This window comes from Saccopteryx bilineata, chromosome 2 (genome assembly GCF_036850765.1).
Source record: "Saccopteryx bilineata isolate mSacBil1 chromosome 2, mSacBil1_pri_phased_curated, whole genome shotgun sequence".
Lineage (NCBI taxonomy): Eukaryota > Metazoa > Chordata > Mammalia > Chiroptera > Emballonuridae > Saccopteryx > Saccopteryx bilineata.
The window spans coordinates 59,922,575-59,941,277 of NC_089491.1; the positions used below are offsets into that span (position 1 = coordinate 59,922,575).

The 18,703-nt window shown below is 39.8% G+C and overlaps 1 protein-coding gene across 1 annotated transcript in view; it reads right to left on the bottom strand.

The window, feature by feature from the left end:
* PGM5 (phosphoglucomutase 5) overlaps positions 1-18,703 on the bottom strand; it is a 176,265-nt gene that overhangs the window by 114,826 nt on the left and 42,736 nt on the right. Inside the window, exons 3-6 of the mRNA XM_066257150.1 lie at positions 14,842-14,988; positions 10,897-11,022; positions 8,366-8,556; positions 7,608-7,762 (exon numbers count right to left, since the gene is read on the bottom strand). Coding sequence (XP_066113247.1) covers positions 7,608-7,762; positions 8,366-8,556; positions 10,897-11,022; positions 14,842-14,988 — 619 coding nt within the window. The remainder of the gene's footprint in view (positions 1-7,607; positions 7,763-8,365; positions 8,557-10,896; positions 11,023-14,841; positions 14,989-18,703) is intronic.

Sequence of the window (18,703 nt, forward strand, 5' to 3'; positions counted from 1 at the left end):
AAGAGAGAGAGAGAGAGAGAGAGAGAGAGAGAATGGGGAGGGGAAGGGGTGGAAAAGCAAGCATTTACTTCTCCTGTGTGCCCTGACTGGGAATCAAACCCAAGACTTCCACATGCCAGTAATGCTCTACCATCTGGCAACCAGCCAGATCTGCACTTGAACATTTATCTGCTGTGGCAAAATATATTCCCATCATTCTGTAGCAGAAGCAATGTGTGGAGATACTAAATAATTAGATGTTAGCTTATATCAATATCTCTCCCACTACTTTAGTCCATAATGGCTGATCCTAGAGATAAAACAGCACAGATCTAAAGGATGCAGTAAAGACCAAAGTCATCACAGATCAGTAGATATTTGCATACTTGCAGAGTTAACACTATCTGGATTCCAAAGACCAGCTAAATATGTTCAAGATAAAGCTACAGTACATATATTATATTTCAGACTGAGGATTCACAATAAGTAGCTGTAGACCACATTCTGAAAAATAAGTATTTTCACATGCATTATGGGCCATTTCTGATCCCAGCATCATAGTCAGGCCAACCTGCTCGATCTGATTTTTGGTTGCTACCCATAACCTACTCAGAGAATCCTTTCCTGGTTACCCTTTTTAAGTAGGAAGTTCCATACCTACCAATTATTACGGCACCAAGTTCATTTCCCATGAGCATGTTTTATAATTTGTATTTATATAAACATATTTTTTTCTTTAATTGTTATTATCAGTATTCTTCATGGTTGTAAGTTCCACCAGAGCAAGGGACCATGTCTAAGATACAGAAAGCCCTTCATAAATAATTCTTGTGTGAGTAAATGGTGAACAACAGAGGTAGTACAAAGAGCAAAAACAAGGCGAACATTAATTCCTTTCACTACCATATTTATGGGTGGTGGACCTTATATAGTCTCCCTTGTAGTCAAAATAGAGATTTTAGATCTGACTTCCTGGCAGTATATCCAAGGATGCTAGCTTGTTTGAGGCCGTAAATATCTCTAATGAGGAGGGCTCAAGTCTGCGTGTGTTTGCCTTGTTTTACACAGCACTTGGCACAGCAGCAAGCACAGATGGAAGTGTCATAAATATTATGCAAAGATAACACAGAGGATTATTTAATACCTCCTTGTGGGGTGGAGATAGACCTTGGGCCACAAATATATTCTGAATATGCTTTACTATGCAAATCATTTAAATCAAAATAATTTCAGCAACATAGATTCATCTGCAACCACAACTCAGACACGTTCAGAATGACAAAGACCCAGAAGAATGCCATTTTCCAGGCTGAAACTGCATTATTCCAGGGTAAAAGGAATCCTTGTTTTAGTGACACAGTAAGGGGAGAAATAAAAAACACTGAAATTCTTCCCTCAGAGAATAATGATTATTTGTTAACAATAAAAGTTTGTCTGAATAATTCATCAGTTTCAAGGGCTCAGGACCCCTTATTCTGGAATCCCAGGAGTTTGGGCAAGTGCACCATTTAATGTTTCCCAACTACTCAGTTGTCATGCTTCCAGGGTTTGGCAATTCTGGGCAACATTCCTATGATTTTACTAATGCTTAAAAAATAATCTACATGGGAAACCACTGTTACGATAAAACTTTGAAACCGCATTTATTTTACCTAAGAAGAAACAAGCTTATAGTGTCCATCATGAGAACCCACCTGGGAGCTACACAACATATCAAATACCGAAAACAAATCACCACGTCAGAGCCCCACAGAATTCTGAATCCCAACCAGCAAGCATGAATAATCCTTTTAAATGGTCACTTACATGTCAGAACAGGTCCTTTGTGAAACCTCTAAGCAAGGCCTCTGGTTTCTGACTGAAACCGATTTATTGGGAAGGGGGGATAAAGTGAAATCAAGAACTACTGGGAGATTTCCACAAGAAAAGAGGACAAATGGTTTTTGTTGTCAGAATAAAACCGTTGTCTCCTGGCCAGGGTTTTGAAAAGTTGCCGGATACCCCACAGGAAAGTTGGGTAATAGTCTCAACTGATTTCTCAGGGACCATTCTGATCAAGTTGTAGTTAGTGGGCAGATGCAATAGCAAATTAAGTCAGAAGACCTAGTTTCAAATCCTGGGTCCTTTCTTATTAGCTGTGCAGCCTTATGTAGTCATTTAACCCCTCTGATATTTGGTTTGACATCTTTAATTATGTTGAAAGTAATGCCTACCCAATTACCAACACTATTATTGCAAAGATCAAGTGAGATCAAACATATCAAAGTTCTTTCTAAATTATAAGATTCCGTATTAGTGGAAGGTTACTATACATATTAACTACACTCCCACAATATTATATAACTTAATGTAACACTTAGGGTCTACATAATTGTGACTTCTCAGTTTCTAAAGATGGTCCCATTTTTACATTTTGCCTGTTCTCTACAGTTTTACTGAATCTTCTTTTTTTTAGTTTTTTAAAGGAAGGACATAAGCAAAGGCAAATGGAAAAAAGAAACAAACCATGAAATCATACACCCTTCTCATTGGTGTTACTAGGCAAGAATTTTAAACTGAGGTGGTTCATTATTATACATTTGTCATCAGTAAAGAAGTGGGGGACATCCAAAGGCGTGGTGATTCTCTTCCTATCTGGTGGAAGAATGCAAAATCAATTTACAAAAATTAGCTGTATTTCTAATAACTAGTAGCAAACAACTGGAAAATTAAATCTATAAAACTATTCTATTTATAATATCATCAAAATACAAAAATATTCAGGAATAAATTTAACAAAAATTTGGTAAGACCTCTACACTAAACTATAAAACATATGTATGAGAAATTAATAAAAACTAAATAAATTGAAAGATATAATAGTCTAAGCAGGGGGTGGCACTGTGGATAGAGCATCAGGACTGGGATGCAGAGGACCCAGGTTTGAAACAACCTTGAGCACGGGCTCACCAGCTTGAGCCCAAGGTTGCTGGCTTGAACAAAAGGTCACTCGGTCTGTTGAAGGCTCAGCCCCCACCCCCCAGTCAAGGCACATATGAGAAAGCAATCAATGAACATCTAAGGTGCCGCAACGAAGAATTGATGCTTCTCATCTCTCTCCTTTTCTGTCTGTCTGTCCTTATCTGTCCCTCTCTCTGTCTCTCCTTGTCTCAGTCACACACACAAAAAAGATATAACATATTCCTGGACTGGAAATCTCAATATTATTAAAATGCAGGCCCTGGCCGGTTGGCTCAGCGGTAGAGCATCGGCCTGGCGTGCGGGGGACCCGGGTTCGATTCCCGGCCAGGGCACATAGGAGAAGCGCCCATTTGCTTCTCCACCCCCCCTTCCTCTCTGTCTCTCTCTTCCCCTTCCGCAGCCAAGGCTCCATTGGAGCAAAGATGGCCCAGGCGCTGGGGATGGCTCTTTGGCCTCTGCCCCAGGTGCTAGAGTGGCTCTGGTCGGGAAAGGGCAACGCCCCGGAGGGGCAGAGCATCGCCCCCTGGTGGGCAGAGCGTCGCCCCTGGTGGGCGTGCCGGGTGGATCCCTGTCGGGCACATGCGGGAGTCTGTCTGACTGTCTCTCCCCGTTTCCAGCTTCAGAAAAATACAAAAAAAAAAAAAAATGCAATGCTTCCCAAATTGCTCTATGGATTGAACAGAATCCCAAACAAAATCTCACCAGGCTTTTGTGGAAATTGAAAAGTTGATACCAAAATGCATCTAGAAATAAAAAGGACCTTGGACATACAGTTTTTTTATTTGCCAAAGAAAAAAAGAGTTGGCGACGGGGATGACCTGATTTTAGTATTTACTTTAAAACTTCAGTAATCAAGACAATGAAGTATTGGCATAAGGATAGACAAATAGATTAGTGGAACAGAACAGAGAATCCTCCAATAGATCCACATATATGTGGTCTACTTATTTTTAACAAAGGCTCCAAGGGGAAAGGAAATTCCTTTCAATACATGAGGTTAAAACAGATAGGGAAAAAGTAAAGCTTGACCCCTGCCTCACACCTCACACAAAAATTAATTCAAAATCATCAAGACTTGAATGTAAAAATTAAAACTACAATGATTCTAGAAGAAAACATAGGAAAAAAATATATTGCTGACCTTGAGATAAGCATAGATTTCTTGTAAAGGACAAAAAATTATATACAAACCATACAAAAACAATAATAAATTGAAATTCATTAAAATTTAAAAGTTATATATATCTAAAGTCACCATTAAGAATACGAAAAGGCAGCGTTGGCTGCTTGGCTCAGCAGTAGAGCATCAACCTGGTGTGTGAAAGTCCTGGGTTCGATTCCCCAGTCAGGGCACACATGAGAAGTGACCATCTGCTTCTCATCCCATCCCTTCCCCCTCTTCCCCCCCCCCCCTCTCTCTCTTTCTCCCTCCCTTCTCCTCTCACAGCCATGGCTCAACTGATTCAAGCACATTAGCCCCAGGCACTGAGGATGACTTCCTCTGGCTTCCTCCAGCCTCCTCCCCTCAGATGCTAAAAGTAGCTCAGTTGCCAGCAGCCCCAGGGGCCCCAGATGGCCAGAGCATTGGCCCTAGATGGGGGTTGCTGGGTGGGTCAGGGTGCATGCAAGAGTCTGTCTATCTCCCCTCCTCTCATTTAATAAAAAAAAAAGAAAAAAAAGAAAATGAAAAGGCAAGCCCCAGGCTGGGAGAAAATATTCATAATACATATGTCACAAAAGCCTTATTATTCATAATATAGAACTTCTATAAATAAATAACAAAAAAATAAACAACCCAATTTTTTAATTGAACAAGTACATGAAAAAGTTATAAAAATGGACAATAAGCATATAAAAATGAGCTCAACATCACCAGTGATTAGGATAATAATAATCTAAACCAACATGAAATGATATTTTACACTCATTAGGATGGTTAAAATAAAAAAGACAACATCAAATGATAATGATGATATGAAGCAACTAGAACTGTCATACACTGCAAATAAGAGTATAAAAATGGAAAATAGTTTGGCAGTTTAAACATACATCAACCCCACAATCAGCTTTCTAATCCTAGATATTTACCCAAGAGAAATAAAGATGTTTCCAAAAAAAGGCTTGTATAAAAATGCTTATAGCAGCATGATTCACAATAGTTAGTAGCTGGAAATAACCCAGATGAACATCGATAGGAGACTGGAAAAATACATTGTGATATATTCATTTGTTGGTATACTACACAGCAATAAAAAGGGTTAAAATACTAACACATGCAATGACTTTGGATGAATAAAAATACATCTTAAATGAAAAAACCAATAACAAACAAGTACTTAGTATATGATTTAATTTATGTGAGATTCAAGAACAGGAAAACCTAAATATGGCAATAGAGATTATGACAATGGTTGCCCATGGGGGATCAAAAGGAGACACAGGGGAACTATTTGCAATGGTGGGAATGTTCTATATCTTAATCTGGATGGTGGTTACACAGATATATACATTTTTCAAAACTCATTGACTTGTACCCTTAAGATTACACATTTCACTGTATGTAAATTTAACCTCATGAATGAATGAATAACACCACAAGGAAATAACCAAACCAATCCAGAAGGTAGAATTCTGCAGGACAACTGATCAAGTCTCCTTAAAAATCATTGTCAGGTGGCACAGTAGACAGAGCGCCAGCCTGGGACACTGAGGACCCAGTTTCAAATCCCAAAGGTTGCCAGCTTGAGTCAGGCTCACCAGCTTGAGCACAGGGGCACCGGCTTGAGCGTGGGATCATAGACATAACCCCATGGTCGCTGGCTTGAGCCCAAAGTTTGCTGGCTTGAAGCCCAAGGTTGCTGGCTTGAGTCCAGAGTCACTGGCTTGAGCCAAGGGTCACTGTAGAACCCTCCCTCATCAAGGTACATAAGAGAAATCAATCAATGAACAACTAAAGTGGTGCTTCTCATCTCTCTTCTTTCCTGTCTATCTTGTTAAAAAAAAAAAAAAAGAATCATTGTCATTAAGTACAAGAGAAAAAATTGTGCTAAATGATAAAAGATTTAACAGACATAGCAACCAGATGTAATGCATGGTCTTAGATGGAATGGTGCTTTGAGAAAACAATCCATTAAAGACATTTTGGGAACATCTAGGGGAAATCTAAATATAATCTTGGTTTTAGATAAAATAAAAATGTATTAATACGGCCCTGGCCGGTTGGCTCAGTGGTAGAGTGTCATCCTGGCATGCAGAAGTCCCAGGTTCGATTCCCAGCCAGGGCACACAGGAGAAGCGCTCATCTGCTTCTCCACCCCTCCCCCTCTCCTTCCTCTCTGTCTCTCTCTTTCTCTCCTGCAGCCGAGGCTCCATTGGAGCAAAGATGGCCCGGGCGCTGGGGATGGCTCCTTGGCCTCTGCCCCAGGCGCTAGAGTGGCTCTGGTCGCAACAGAGCGACGCCCAGGAGGGGCAGAGCATCACCCCCTGGTGGGCAGAGCGTTGCCCCCTGGTGGGCGTGCCGGGTGGATCCCGGTCGGGCGCATGCGGGAGTCTGTCTGACTGTCTCTCCCCGTTTCTAGCTTCAGAAAAAAAAATGTATTAATACAAAGCTGGAAATTGTTGATGGAAAAGAAAAATCAAGTTACAAAGCAGTATCTACTTTCAAATCTCTTTTTTGGTATTACAGAAAGGCAATTATGTATTACATATTTTATATATATTTATATGTACATATATTATATAAATATAAATTATATGAATATACATACATTTTCTATAATGTTATATAAATATATAATATAAATATATATTAATATATGTAACACATATATTATATAATGTTACATGTTTTATAAAATGTGTATTATATATAACATAATTATATATGTATATTATATATGTATAGAAGGAGATCCAATATCAAATACACATTTATCTATTAACATAGGTAACTCAGGGAGAGGGAATATGATGTTTACATTTACTTATTCATGTGTTTTCAAACTTTCCACCATCTGCAAGTGCTGTTTCCATAATATTATATATTGCTTATAAATATTAAACTCTGAAATTCCTTGTTCTATAAGCCATGGTAGGGTTGGGTAGAGCAAGAAGAAAAAACCCTGACACTTTGATCTACTAAGTGAATATCCTGTTAGGCACATCTCATCTCTTCTCAGAACAAATCTATAATGGATCATCCCTATTTTTGTGGACCTATTAAGGATACAAGCCGGCAGTTTAACATAGTACTATCTGACTTGAAAACCCATGTTCTTTCCACCTCACTTACATACAAAGCTTTATTACTAAACATTTATAAGTATTTATTATGTACCAGGCACTCTGTTAAATGTCTTACATAAATCACCTCACTCCTACCTCATAGCAAGTCATATAAAGATTACATGAATTATCATCCTCATTTTAAAGATAAGAAAATCGAGCACAGAGATCAAATGTTTTCAAGTTCCCACAACTAAGAAGTGGCAGAGCCAAGAATCAAATTCGGCCCAGCTGATTCTTTGTGTTCCTACCCAGCGCACTATCCGTGTCTCTAAGTTTCACAGTTCCCACAGAGCAGGGAGGAAAGGGGCATCACGAGGGGCCAAGTGAGCATTAACATCAGGGCCTACCATGAAGTTTCTCAAGATGACATCCTTGCTTACCTGTCCAGGGCTGTGCTGGTAGGCATACTCCTCCCAAACCCTCGGACCCCCATCTGACGGAAATATGGAATGCAAGGGAGGTTGGCAGCAATGATGGCCAGAGAGTCGGAAGGGCTTACAAAGAAGCCATTTTGGCCTAGGATCATATAACGGTCCTGTGGGAAAGAATGTGTGAAAATGATCAGATGGAGGCCTCTGCAGCTAGCAGCCCATTCCCATAATCATCACAAGCCGCTTGACTGCCATCATATATTTAAACAACCTAAAACCACTTGAATGAGGCCAACCAGGGCCTGGGAAACCTTCTTTCAAATCCTTGAATACTGCAGGCCCCAGGCGCTTTTGTAACTAAGAATGTGCCCCACCTGCTGAAATGGGAATGCCTACCTCAGGCTTCAGTAGCTTCCAGAGCTTACTTCACACTGTCCCCCAAACACAATGAAAAACAGAGGTTACTGCTAAAACAGCTGGTTCTTTAACGTGGCGCTTTCAACAAAACCAACCATAAATAAAGATTTATTGCATGAATATTTTTAAAAAGAAATAACCTCTTCACAACATAATGTTTACCAGGAACTCAGAACAGTAATGTCTATTAAATTGCAATACTTATAAACAGAACAGATGCAGTGCCGGTTAGAGTTCATGGGCCCCATACATGTCGGCCCCAGATGTGTTCATTAATTCTCTGGTTTTCAATGCTTTGTTCATTGTATGTATAGTAAAAGGGTCAGCAAGCAAAAAACATTTCTATTTACCCCATCAGCATCAAATGCAGCTCCAAATCCATATTCTCCTCCTTTCATAGCTTCCAGAAGGGTCGTTGCATATGTCAGGTTTGGGTCAGGATGCTGCCCCCCAAAATCTTCCATGGGAACGCAGTTTATTGCAGAATTGGCTGGGGCCCCCAGCTCATCACATAGGACTTTTCTCACATAGGGTCCCATAACTAAATAAATAAATAAACAACATGAAATCTTTGCAGAACCACCCGAGTGTTTTGTTCTTATTAGAACAAGGAAGGTCACTTAATAGCACAGAAATAGAATGGATAAATTCTACAAGCTTTCTCAAGTCTTATATTTACTTCAATTATAATTTGTTGGGCATCTGTATGCCAATTAGTGTGTTAGTCATATAGATATATTCAACAATCCAGTTACATGAAACTTGTCTCCAAAACTTTTCTAAAATGTTGCCAGAAAGAAATCAACTATTTAACAATGATTTACTGTCTGCTGTTTTCAATGTATTAAAAATTTTAGCTAAATATATGCAAAAGAACCAAAAGGCTCTAGCAATGTTCAGGAATTATTATAACTCTGCCAAGTGTATAATTAAACACTGTTGACTACAGAAGCACATGAAACTAAGCACATTTTATAAAATAAATGCCGAGGAATAATGTTTTCCAGTTTATGGATTGCCTAACATGAAAATCCTATGTTAGAATTTACATATAACATGAGACTAAAACAGAGTAAAGAGCAACCTGGAGGAAACAGAAACTATACAGAGAGAAGAAAACTTTTAAAGAATGTATCAATAATATCCTAATAGAGATCAAGATATGGTGGAATGGCTAAAATTGAAAAGACTAACAGTATCAAGTGTTGGTAAGGGCAGAGAAACTGAAGCCCTCTTGCCTTCCTGGTGTTGCAAATGGTACAGCTACTTTGGAAAAACAGGTGTGTGTGTGTGTGTGTGTGTGTGTGTGTGTGTGTGTGTTATATGACCCAGAATCTCGCTCCTAGGTATTTATCCAAGACAAAATTACATATCCCTACAAAGACTTGTTCACAAATGTTTATAGCAGTTTTATTTGTAATAGCCAAATCCTAGAAATAACCCTAATTATATGAACTGGTGAATTGATAAACAAACTGGTACATCCTTAGAATGCAATACTACTCAGTAATAATAAGGAATAACTACTAATATATACAACACCATGAATTCATCTCTGAAACATTAAGCTGACTGCAAGAAGTCTGAAGAAAAAGGCTACATATTATATGCTTCCATTTATATGGCTTTCTAGAAAAGGCAAAATCATGCAAGCAGAGAAGAGATGACTGACTGCCAGGGGTTAAGTGTAGGAGGATGGGTTTGATTTCAAAGGATCCCAAGGAAATTTTTTGAAATGAGAGAAATATTCTATATCTTGATTGTCATATTGGTTACATGAATAGCCAATTACAGTTAACAGTATGGTTTCTCCCATGTGCCTCCAGGCCTAGCACAGGTAGCTACCAACCTCGAGTCACTTTGTGTAGCTCCTACCAGAGATCACCAGGCCACTCACGGGCAGTAGCTGACATTGGCCTGCACCAGAGCAGTTCCCAAGAAACTCCAGAACCAATATACCTAGTGTCTGTCCTCAGACCACAACAGAGCACCACCTGATTCGCTCCACAAGTGGTACACTCAAATGGTGGTCTGGGCAGGCACCAGAGTTCACTGAGGCAAATCCCACTCCATGGGGTCAGCCCAGTGCAGCAACTCATATGCTGTGCTCACAGCCAATCCTCACAGCCAATCAGCTCAAAGGTTAACCCCAGGTACTGATGTACCAACAGCAATCAAGGCTCAACTACAGTAGAAGAGCACAGACAACACACACAAGGGACACTCATGGAGCACCCAGCTCAGGTGGCAGGGTGACTGTATGTACCACTGGGTCCCACAAGTCACTTATTATATAAGGCTACCCTGCCAAGACTGGGAGATGGAACAGATCTACCTAATACATAGGAACAAACACAGAGTGACAACAAACTTACTTGTTCAAGCTTTGTTTACATTTGCATCAAAAGAGAGAAAGTAGAGGCTTGAAGTTCTCTAGAGCAGTGGTCCCCAACCCCCGGGCCGTGGACCGGTACTGGTCCGTGGGTCATTTGGTACCGGTCCGCAGAGAAAGAATAAATAACTTACATTATTTTCGTTTTATTTATATTTAAGTCTTAACGATGTTCTATTTTTAAAAAATGACCAGATTCTCTCTGTTACACCCATCTAAGACTCACTCTTGACACTTGTCTCAGTCACGTGATACATTTATCTGTCCACCCTAAAGGCCGGTTCATGAAAATATTTTCTGATATTAAACCAGTCCGTGGCCCAAAAAAGTTTAGGGACCACTGCTCTAGAGTATGCCAAAAAACTGAAAATACAGATGCTGTGTGTGAATACCTATAAATTCGACCTTCCTCATAATCCCAGAAACCCAATGTAGCAAGGTCTCCATAACATTTGTTGCCCATCAAATAGTAAAAGCCCACAAGCTTACCTCCATGCATCGCATCAACTCGGATCTTCAGCTGGCCAGGCCCCGTCAGCAAACATTTGATGGCATTAAAGTCAAAGATGGTCCGAAGGAGATTGAGATAGATATCCACTGGGTCCACTATCTCCACTAAGGATCGTAGAGCAAAGGGAAACATCAATAACTGTGACTATGAAGAATACTTGAACGTGTAAAAAAGAATCACTACCCTAATATATGAATCCTTATGTGAGAAGCAAAGTGTCCATTTACAGACAAAAATCACAAATTAAGACACATTAAGATGCTACAAACTTTTCAGGTTATATGGGTGTAAACAATATCAAGTTAGAAATTCTCCCGCCTGACCAGGCAGTGGCACAGTGGATAGAGCATTAGACTGGGATGCGGTGGACCCAGGTTCTAGACCCTGAAGTCGCCAGCCTCAGCACAGGCTCATCTGGCTTGAGCAAAAAGCTCACTAGCTTGGACCCAATGTCGCTGGCTCCAGCAAGGGGTTACTCGGTCTGCTGAAGGCCCATGGTCAAGGCACATATGAGAAAGCAATCAATGAACAACTAAGATTTCGCAATGAAAAATTGATGATTGATGCTCCTCATCTCTCTCCGTTCCTGTCTGTCTGTCCCTATCTATCCCTCTCTCTGACTCTCTCTCTGTCCCTGTAAATAAATAAATAAATAAATAAATAAATAAATAAATAAAAGAAAGAAAAGTTATAAATTCTCCCTTGCAATTGAAAAGTCAACCACATGAATAAAGTAGTTAAAAACTGTCCCTGTTATCCCCACTCCCACCTCTTTCTGCCATCTTCCTCTATAAAACTGTATCTACCTCAATGCTGAGAGGCATCTTGGCATACTTAGTGGCCTCCCCTATGGGGGTTGGCCAAAGAATGACTCAGCTGGCGTGAAACAAATCAAGGAGTGACCTCAGCAGTGACTCCTATTTTCCAAATGCCATTGTGCAAACCACACCCAGGTTCAGAATTAGTGATGAAGGATATATTCCTGCATTTGTGTGCAGTCTCTTGTGTGCCCAATCTACTACCAATTTCAGGGCGAATGCCAGATATTTAGAAATCCTCAATAAACACAAATGTTCTCCAGTGTCCAGCACCACCCATTGACCAGGAATCCAAAATAAGTCTTTTCCATTTATTTAACAAATAAATAAAACCAAGGATACACTATATTTTTCAAATTTGGCAATAATTACATAATAATATTCAGAAAGCACTTCTAGACAAGTTCCTATTTGACTTTTACACACTAAAATTTTTCCATGGGCAAAGCTTTTTTTGTTTTGTTTTGTTTTGTTTTGTTTTAGCGAGAGAGAGACAGAGACAGAAGGAGTGACAGATAGGAACAGACAGGAAGGGAAAGAGATGAGAAGCATCAACTCTTTGTTGCAGCACCTCAGTTGTTCATTGATGGCTTTCTCATACATGCCTTGACTGGCAGGCCTCAGATGAGCCAGTGATCTCTTGATCAAGACAGCAACCTTGGGCAAAGCTTTTTAAATTCATAATTAAATTTTGAAACTTAGATGCATTGTTTTTTACAACTTTGGAATCCTGAAATACTTAGACATGCACTAAAAATATTATCAGTTCACCTTTAATAATTTTAGTATTAAATCCAGGTACAATATTTAATAAATAAGATTTTAATATGAAACTATCTCATCATTTGGTCAAATATACATCTAAGTATATTTTTCCTTGCATTTAAATCAATGTAGTATGTGTGTTCTTTAAAATATAATGTAATTACTTTTTAAGGAACACAGATTATTTTTAAACATATTTTGACATGAAGAGGATATTAATCTTTAAAATAAATCAATTAAAAATTAATCTATATGAACTCTACACCTAAAAATGTTATGTGTATTTTACCACCACAAAACATTAGTCTATAAAATAAAAGGTCAGGTCTTGAATATCTTAAAGTTTTACTTATTCTATACTATAGGATACTGTTTTTGGCCATTTCATTCTGGTACTTTAATTCTTGAACCACTTGCTTAAATACATTTGGTATTTATAATAGATAGTGCATAGTACCAAACAGAAATGTAAAAACAAGGAAGAAAATAAAAAAATTTGCAAGTTAACTTCACAAAGTTTATGCACTTGACCCTTTAAGGTGAAATGCCAAAGACTTGTTTCCAATTAACTCAAGCCCTGCTCAGCATTTAAAACAGCAAGAACAGAGCACATAAATTATCCCAAACAATTATCTGCAAATTCTTTTTGGGAGCCAGAGAATCTCACTGCCCACCTCCTGGTACCTGTAGTATTTTTTAAAACTTATCAAACTAGCAACATGGCTACAGCAATGGGTCTGAATCTGAGCTCACCAAAGATCTGGGTCTCTTGGACAACCAAATAAAACTGTGCAGGTACCATAAATAACTAACTAAATAAAACTTCCAAACATATGTAATCAAGCACATTTAAAACATTTTGTCTAGGCCCTGGCCAGTTGACTCAGTGGCCAGTGACTCCTGGCGTGCAGGAGTCCTGGGTTCAAGTCCCGGCCAGGGCACACAGGAGAAGCGCCCATCTGCTTCTCCACCCCTCCCCCTTTCCTTCCTCTCTGTCTCTCTCTTCCCCTCCCGCAGCCAAGGCTCCCTTGGAGCAAAGTTGGCCCAGGCGCTTAGGATGGCTCTGCGGCCTCTGCCTCAGGCGCTAGAATGGCTCTGGTTGCAACAGAGCAACATCCCAGATGGTCAGAGCATCACCCCCTGGTTGCATGCCGGGTGGATCCCGTTTGGGCTCATGAGGGAGTCTGTTTGACAGCCTCCTGGTTTCCAACTTCAGAAAAATACAAAAAAAAATTTGTCTAATATAATAAACCCCTTGCTCTTAGCTATCAAATCAGTGTGTGTGTGTGTGTGTGCACTTGCTCCCAGCTAGTTTAATAAAAGCAGATTTCCATTGCTTCTAGTAAGTATCACATGGCTTTGAATTAATTTCTGCTAAGTAAGCAATTGACCCAAAATCTTTCAAGAAAAATGTAATAGATTTCGTGCAATACTGTGACCCCTGAACAGTGCGTTTCAAGCTCTTCTCTGTCCTTACAATACCATGTTGGCATGAGCCAGGTATTTCATCTTTTTAGCTAGGTAAAATTACTTGTAAAACATGGTACTATCTTAACACACTCTATATTTAAGCTTATAAGGGCACCAAAGAAGTAAAAAAAAAATTTAAGTTAGCTTTATTGCTACTTGTGTGCCTTCTATAAAAAACAACAGTATAAAATAGGAGGGGGGATGACATGGACATAAATGGCATTAATGTTGTACGGTTCAACATTAATCTATAAAATAAAAAGCTGTAATCTGAGTATGTTAGAGGTTTTATTCACTCTACAATGTAGGATAATATTTTTGACAATTCCATTCTGATTCTCCAATTTTTGAACCACTTCCCTAAATCCATTGTGTACTTACTGAATCCCTTTATAAAATTTCCTAACACAGTGCTTGGTAGAAAGCAGGTAATCAGTAATTGTGCAATGACTCAAGATGAACTGCTTGAAAAAGAAGCACCTACCTTCTGTGGGAAATATTAACCCCACTACCACGCTGGGCCTCCTCTTAGTTATCTAGGTATTTGGGCATCGTTACCTTAAATGCTTAGCAAAGGAAAGATGTTTCGGCAATTCACATCCTATTCTTGGAACACTGTAAAAGAGTCAGCTGTGAAAGCTTGCCTGTGTGGAAAGTGATAGAGAGTTTGGAAAGTGGCTTTTGAAAGTCGCCGGTTTTGATTATCTTGGCTGTTCTCATTTCTCTCTGCACCACATTCAGATTATATCTGTTTCTCAGGGGTCACCCCCCAAGTTGATAATTCAGTCGCTTTGACATGTGCACTGCCCTGCAGGAACCAGTCACCCATCCATGGAGCTATTTTGACTTCTTCAAAATACAATCTATTACCTCTAAATGGTTTGAATTTGTTCTCCAGGTCAAATTCTTGTCTTCCTAGTCGAGACAGGTCAATTCGAAGATCAGGACATATAGCATATTCCTCAATTGTTTTGCTGATCTGATAGATTTTGTCTGAGACAACATCTGGGGCAGGACCTAAAAGTTGAAAATAACGCATCACCAAAAATAAATGTATTTAAAATTTCCATCAGAGAAATGTTACCTTCTCCTTTATCCAGCAGGAGAAAGATTCATTAAACAATAGAAAACAGTTCGTGGTTCAATTTGTCTCAATATTTCTTATGCTGTACACATCACTATGGAGGAAATTTAGTAAGCCTCACCTGTTTTATGGAGGTTCATAACCTACATGTTTGTTTGTTTGAATCCACTTCTAAGCAATGATATGTCTTCCCTAAAAATAGTTTCACACCTGCCAGGGAGGCCCGGTTATGTAATCAGCTTTATTCAGGATATGAGACACAAACAGGATATGCATTTGACAGAAGTGAGGGATTCCAGATCTAAACTGCAGTTTCCCAAGTGCACCTCGAGGGAGAAAATATATCATTTCTACTCCCAGATCTGCTGCCTTGTCGATGTGTGATTTAACCAAGGTAAATTATTTTTCCCAACTCACACTCTTTAGTGACTCCAAAGGTTTTAAATGAGGTTTAACTAAAAATAACCAATATATTTTCTCACAAGGTCTAGTTGACAAATAAGTTGTAATACACTTTAAATTAATTAAACATAAAAACAATAGTTTGAGTGACGTCACGGAAATGGCGCCGTGAGCAGCACGTCCGACAGCTCTCCCCTAAATCACAACAAATTTATCAACTAGAAACAGAAAAATTTATCCTCGGAGCATTCCGGAGTTCCACACAAACTGATAGCGAAAGGACTGTTATCACTTGAATCTGAGAGACGAGGGTGTGGAGGAATCTACCACAGGGACGTTCTTTCAAACCGCAAGGGAGTGCGCCTGCGGTGAGTCAGCCCATATACTTGGGAACCGCGAGCCTCCGCGAGTGGCTGACGCGAGCCGCCACCGCGAGCCCCCGCCGCGAACCGCCGCGAGAGGCCGCCACGAGCCGTCGCCGTGAGCCACCGCGAGCAGCCGCGCGCCCGGTCTGGTTGAGCACCGCTGACGTTCACAGCGGCCCGCACACTGCGAGTGGGGGTCGCTGGCCACCGGTGCCCGGAGCGCCCCATTCGCGCGCGTGCCTTGGGCATTCCACGCGCCCAGGGTGCCCTGCTGGCCCGCACACCGAGGGGGCTCCATTATCCTGCGCCTGGTGCGGTCCAGCCGCCAGCGGCGGGGCAAGCGGGAGAGGCTTGGGAGATTCTCTCCGTGGGTGGGGCACCTCACCCAGCCATTCAAGCTAACAATCAAGCGTTGGGGGAGGGGCGCGCACAGGCAGCCTAAAATACCTTCAGAAGCACAGCTGCTACCCAATCACTGAAATTAGCTTAACCCATGAAATCTGCGCACCCTCGGTTCTAATTGATAAGATCTCTCTCAGTTCAGAGATCCAAGACAAGAGGCGTGATATTTTTTAGTGCCTCTCGCTAAAGGGGCGGGGGCAACTTCTGATTAATAGAGCCTCCATATTTAGGGATAAACGCTAACAAGAAGGACTTGGCAGATAATAAGGTCTATACTACACTAGTCGTAAGCAGAGACTAGTGCCTCTTCTTCCCTGCAAAAACAGGCTACAAAGTGTGGAAAGCCTGGGTTGAGAGGTCCAACTAAATGATAGGCGCTGAACAGTCACCTTGACAACAATTGACTCCCACCCCCGCCTGATTACACTGGAGGCCCTGACTCTCAGAGCCTTTCCCAAAGCCTTGCACTGAGTGGGGATAGAGTGGGGATTTCCCAGCTCTTTGAGCCTCTTACTCCCCAGGCAGAAGCAGTTGCAGCCTTATAGCTGGATCACCAGGCTGCTAATTCAGAAAGGGGGGACTAGGAGAGAGAATCCAGGAAAGCAAACTCTCTCATCGTTGGACCCTGCAAACGCCAACAAGCCTTTACTTCCAGCAAGACTAAAGCCAATTATATGACATTGCCATAGAATCCCATCAACTGCAAATCCCTACCTAAGAGTGACACAGGGGCAGAGCCTGGGGTACAGAGTCACCGACCAGGAAGAGGGAGAGAAAAGAAAAAGGAAGAAGTTAACCTCTCAAAATCAAGAAAAACCCACAGACTTTACAACTTGATCCACTATTTTTGTTGTTGTTGTTGTTGTTGTTGTTGTTTGTTTCTTCTATCTTTTTGCCTTTATTTCCTCCACCTCGGTCCTTCTATTCTCTGCCCATCTTATGCTTCTCCTTTCTTGAACTACACTACCCATGAGTGTTGCATTTTATTTTTCTTCTTCATCCTCACCCTCCTTTAAGGTTATATTCCAAAACACTTAACTCTCACTCTCTCCTCCTTTTTTTTTTTTTTTGTCTTGCTTTATTTTGTTTTTTTCTCTTCCTATTTTATTTCTTCCTTCGTTTTTCTCTTTTTCTTATTTTTTCCTTTCTATTCGTTTTTTCTTTTCTCATTTTACTTTCCTCCCATATAATCCTCAATCACGAACAAATTAGTTAATTTGGGACTCAAGGCTTTTTTTTGGCTTTATTTCTCTTTTTTGCTTTTGTTTTTATTTTTTTTTCTTGTTTGTTTATTTTTGTGGCATTTTGGGTCCTCCCAACCCAAGGTCTCCATTGTATTTAGTCTTCGCTCCACTTAATACAACAGATTTTTACTTATTATTTTTATTTTTTCTTCTTTATTATTCTTTTTTGGTCCTTTTTTCTGGTTCCCTCTTATTCCTCTCATTATATCTCTTAGTTGACCATCACATACAAGCAAATCATCTTATGCTTGTCTAAGATTTTCTTCCTTTTTTTTTTTTTTTTTTTTTTTTTTTTGCATTTAGTAGGTCCCTACTCCCTTTTTTTTGCCCCTTGAACTCTTCACCCCAAATCAGGCCCTCCATTATAGGCACGATATTTCCCTGAGGAGGGGAGAGGAGGGAAAGAGAAGAGAGAAAAAAAGGGGGAAATAATAAATTATTACTGGTTTTTTTTGTGGGGTGTTTTACCTTTTTTTTTTTTTTTTTTTTTTACTTTTTACTTTTTATTAATTCTAATTAGTGCTATCAATAAGACCACCCTCAGATGCCGATAAGAAAGAGGAAATTGAATATTATGGATACAAAAGAAAGAGAGGTAACACAAATAGATGTGGGAAAATCTATGGAGAAAAGACTTAACATATTGGAAGCCTTGGAGCTAAATGACAGAGAATTTAAAATAGAAATCTTAAAAATACTCAGAGATATACAAGAAAACACAGAAAGGCAATATAGGGAGATCAGAAAACAACTCAATGAACACAAAGAATATATTACCAAGGAAATTGAAACTATAAAAACAAATCAAACAGAAATGAAAAACTCAATTCACGAGCTGAAAAACGAGGTAACAAGCTTAGCTAACAGAACAGCCCAGATTCAGGATAGGATTAGTGAAATAGAAGACAAACAACTTGAGGCACAACAGAGAGAAGAAGAAAGAGACTCAAAAATAATAAAAAACGAGAAAGCCCTACAGGAATTGTCTGACTCCATCAGAAAGAATAACATAAGAATAATAGGTATATCAGAGGGAGAAGAGAAAGAAAATGGAATGGAGAATATACTCAAACAAATAATAGACGAGAACTTCCCAAGCTTATGGAAGGAACTAAAGTCTCAAATTCAAGAAGCAAACAGAACACCAAGTTTTCTTAACCCCAACAAACCCACTCCAAGGCACATCATAATAAAGATGACACAAACCAATGACAAAGAAAAAATTCTCAAGGCAG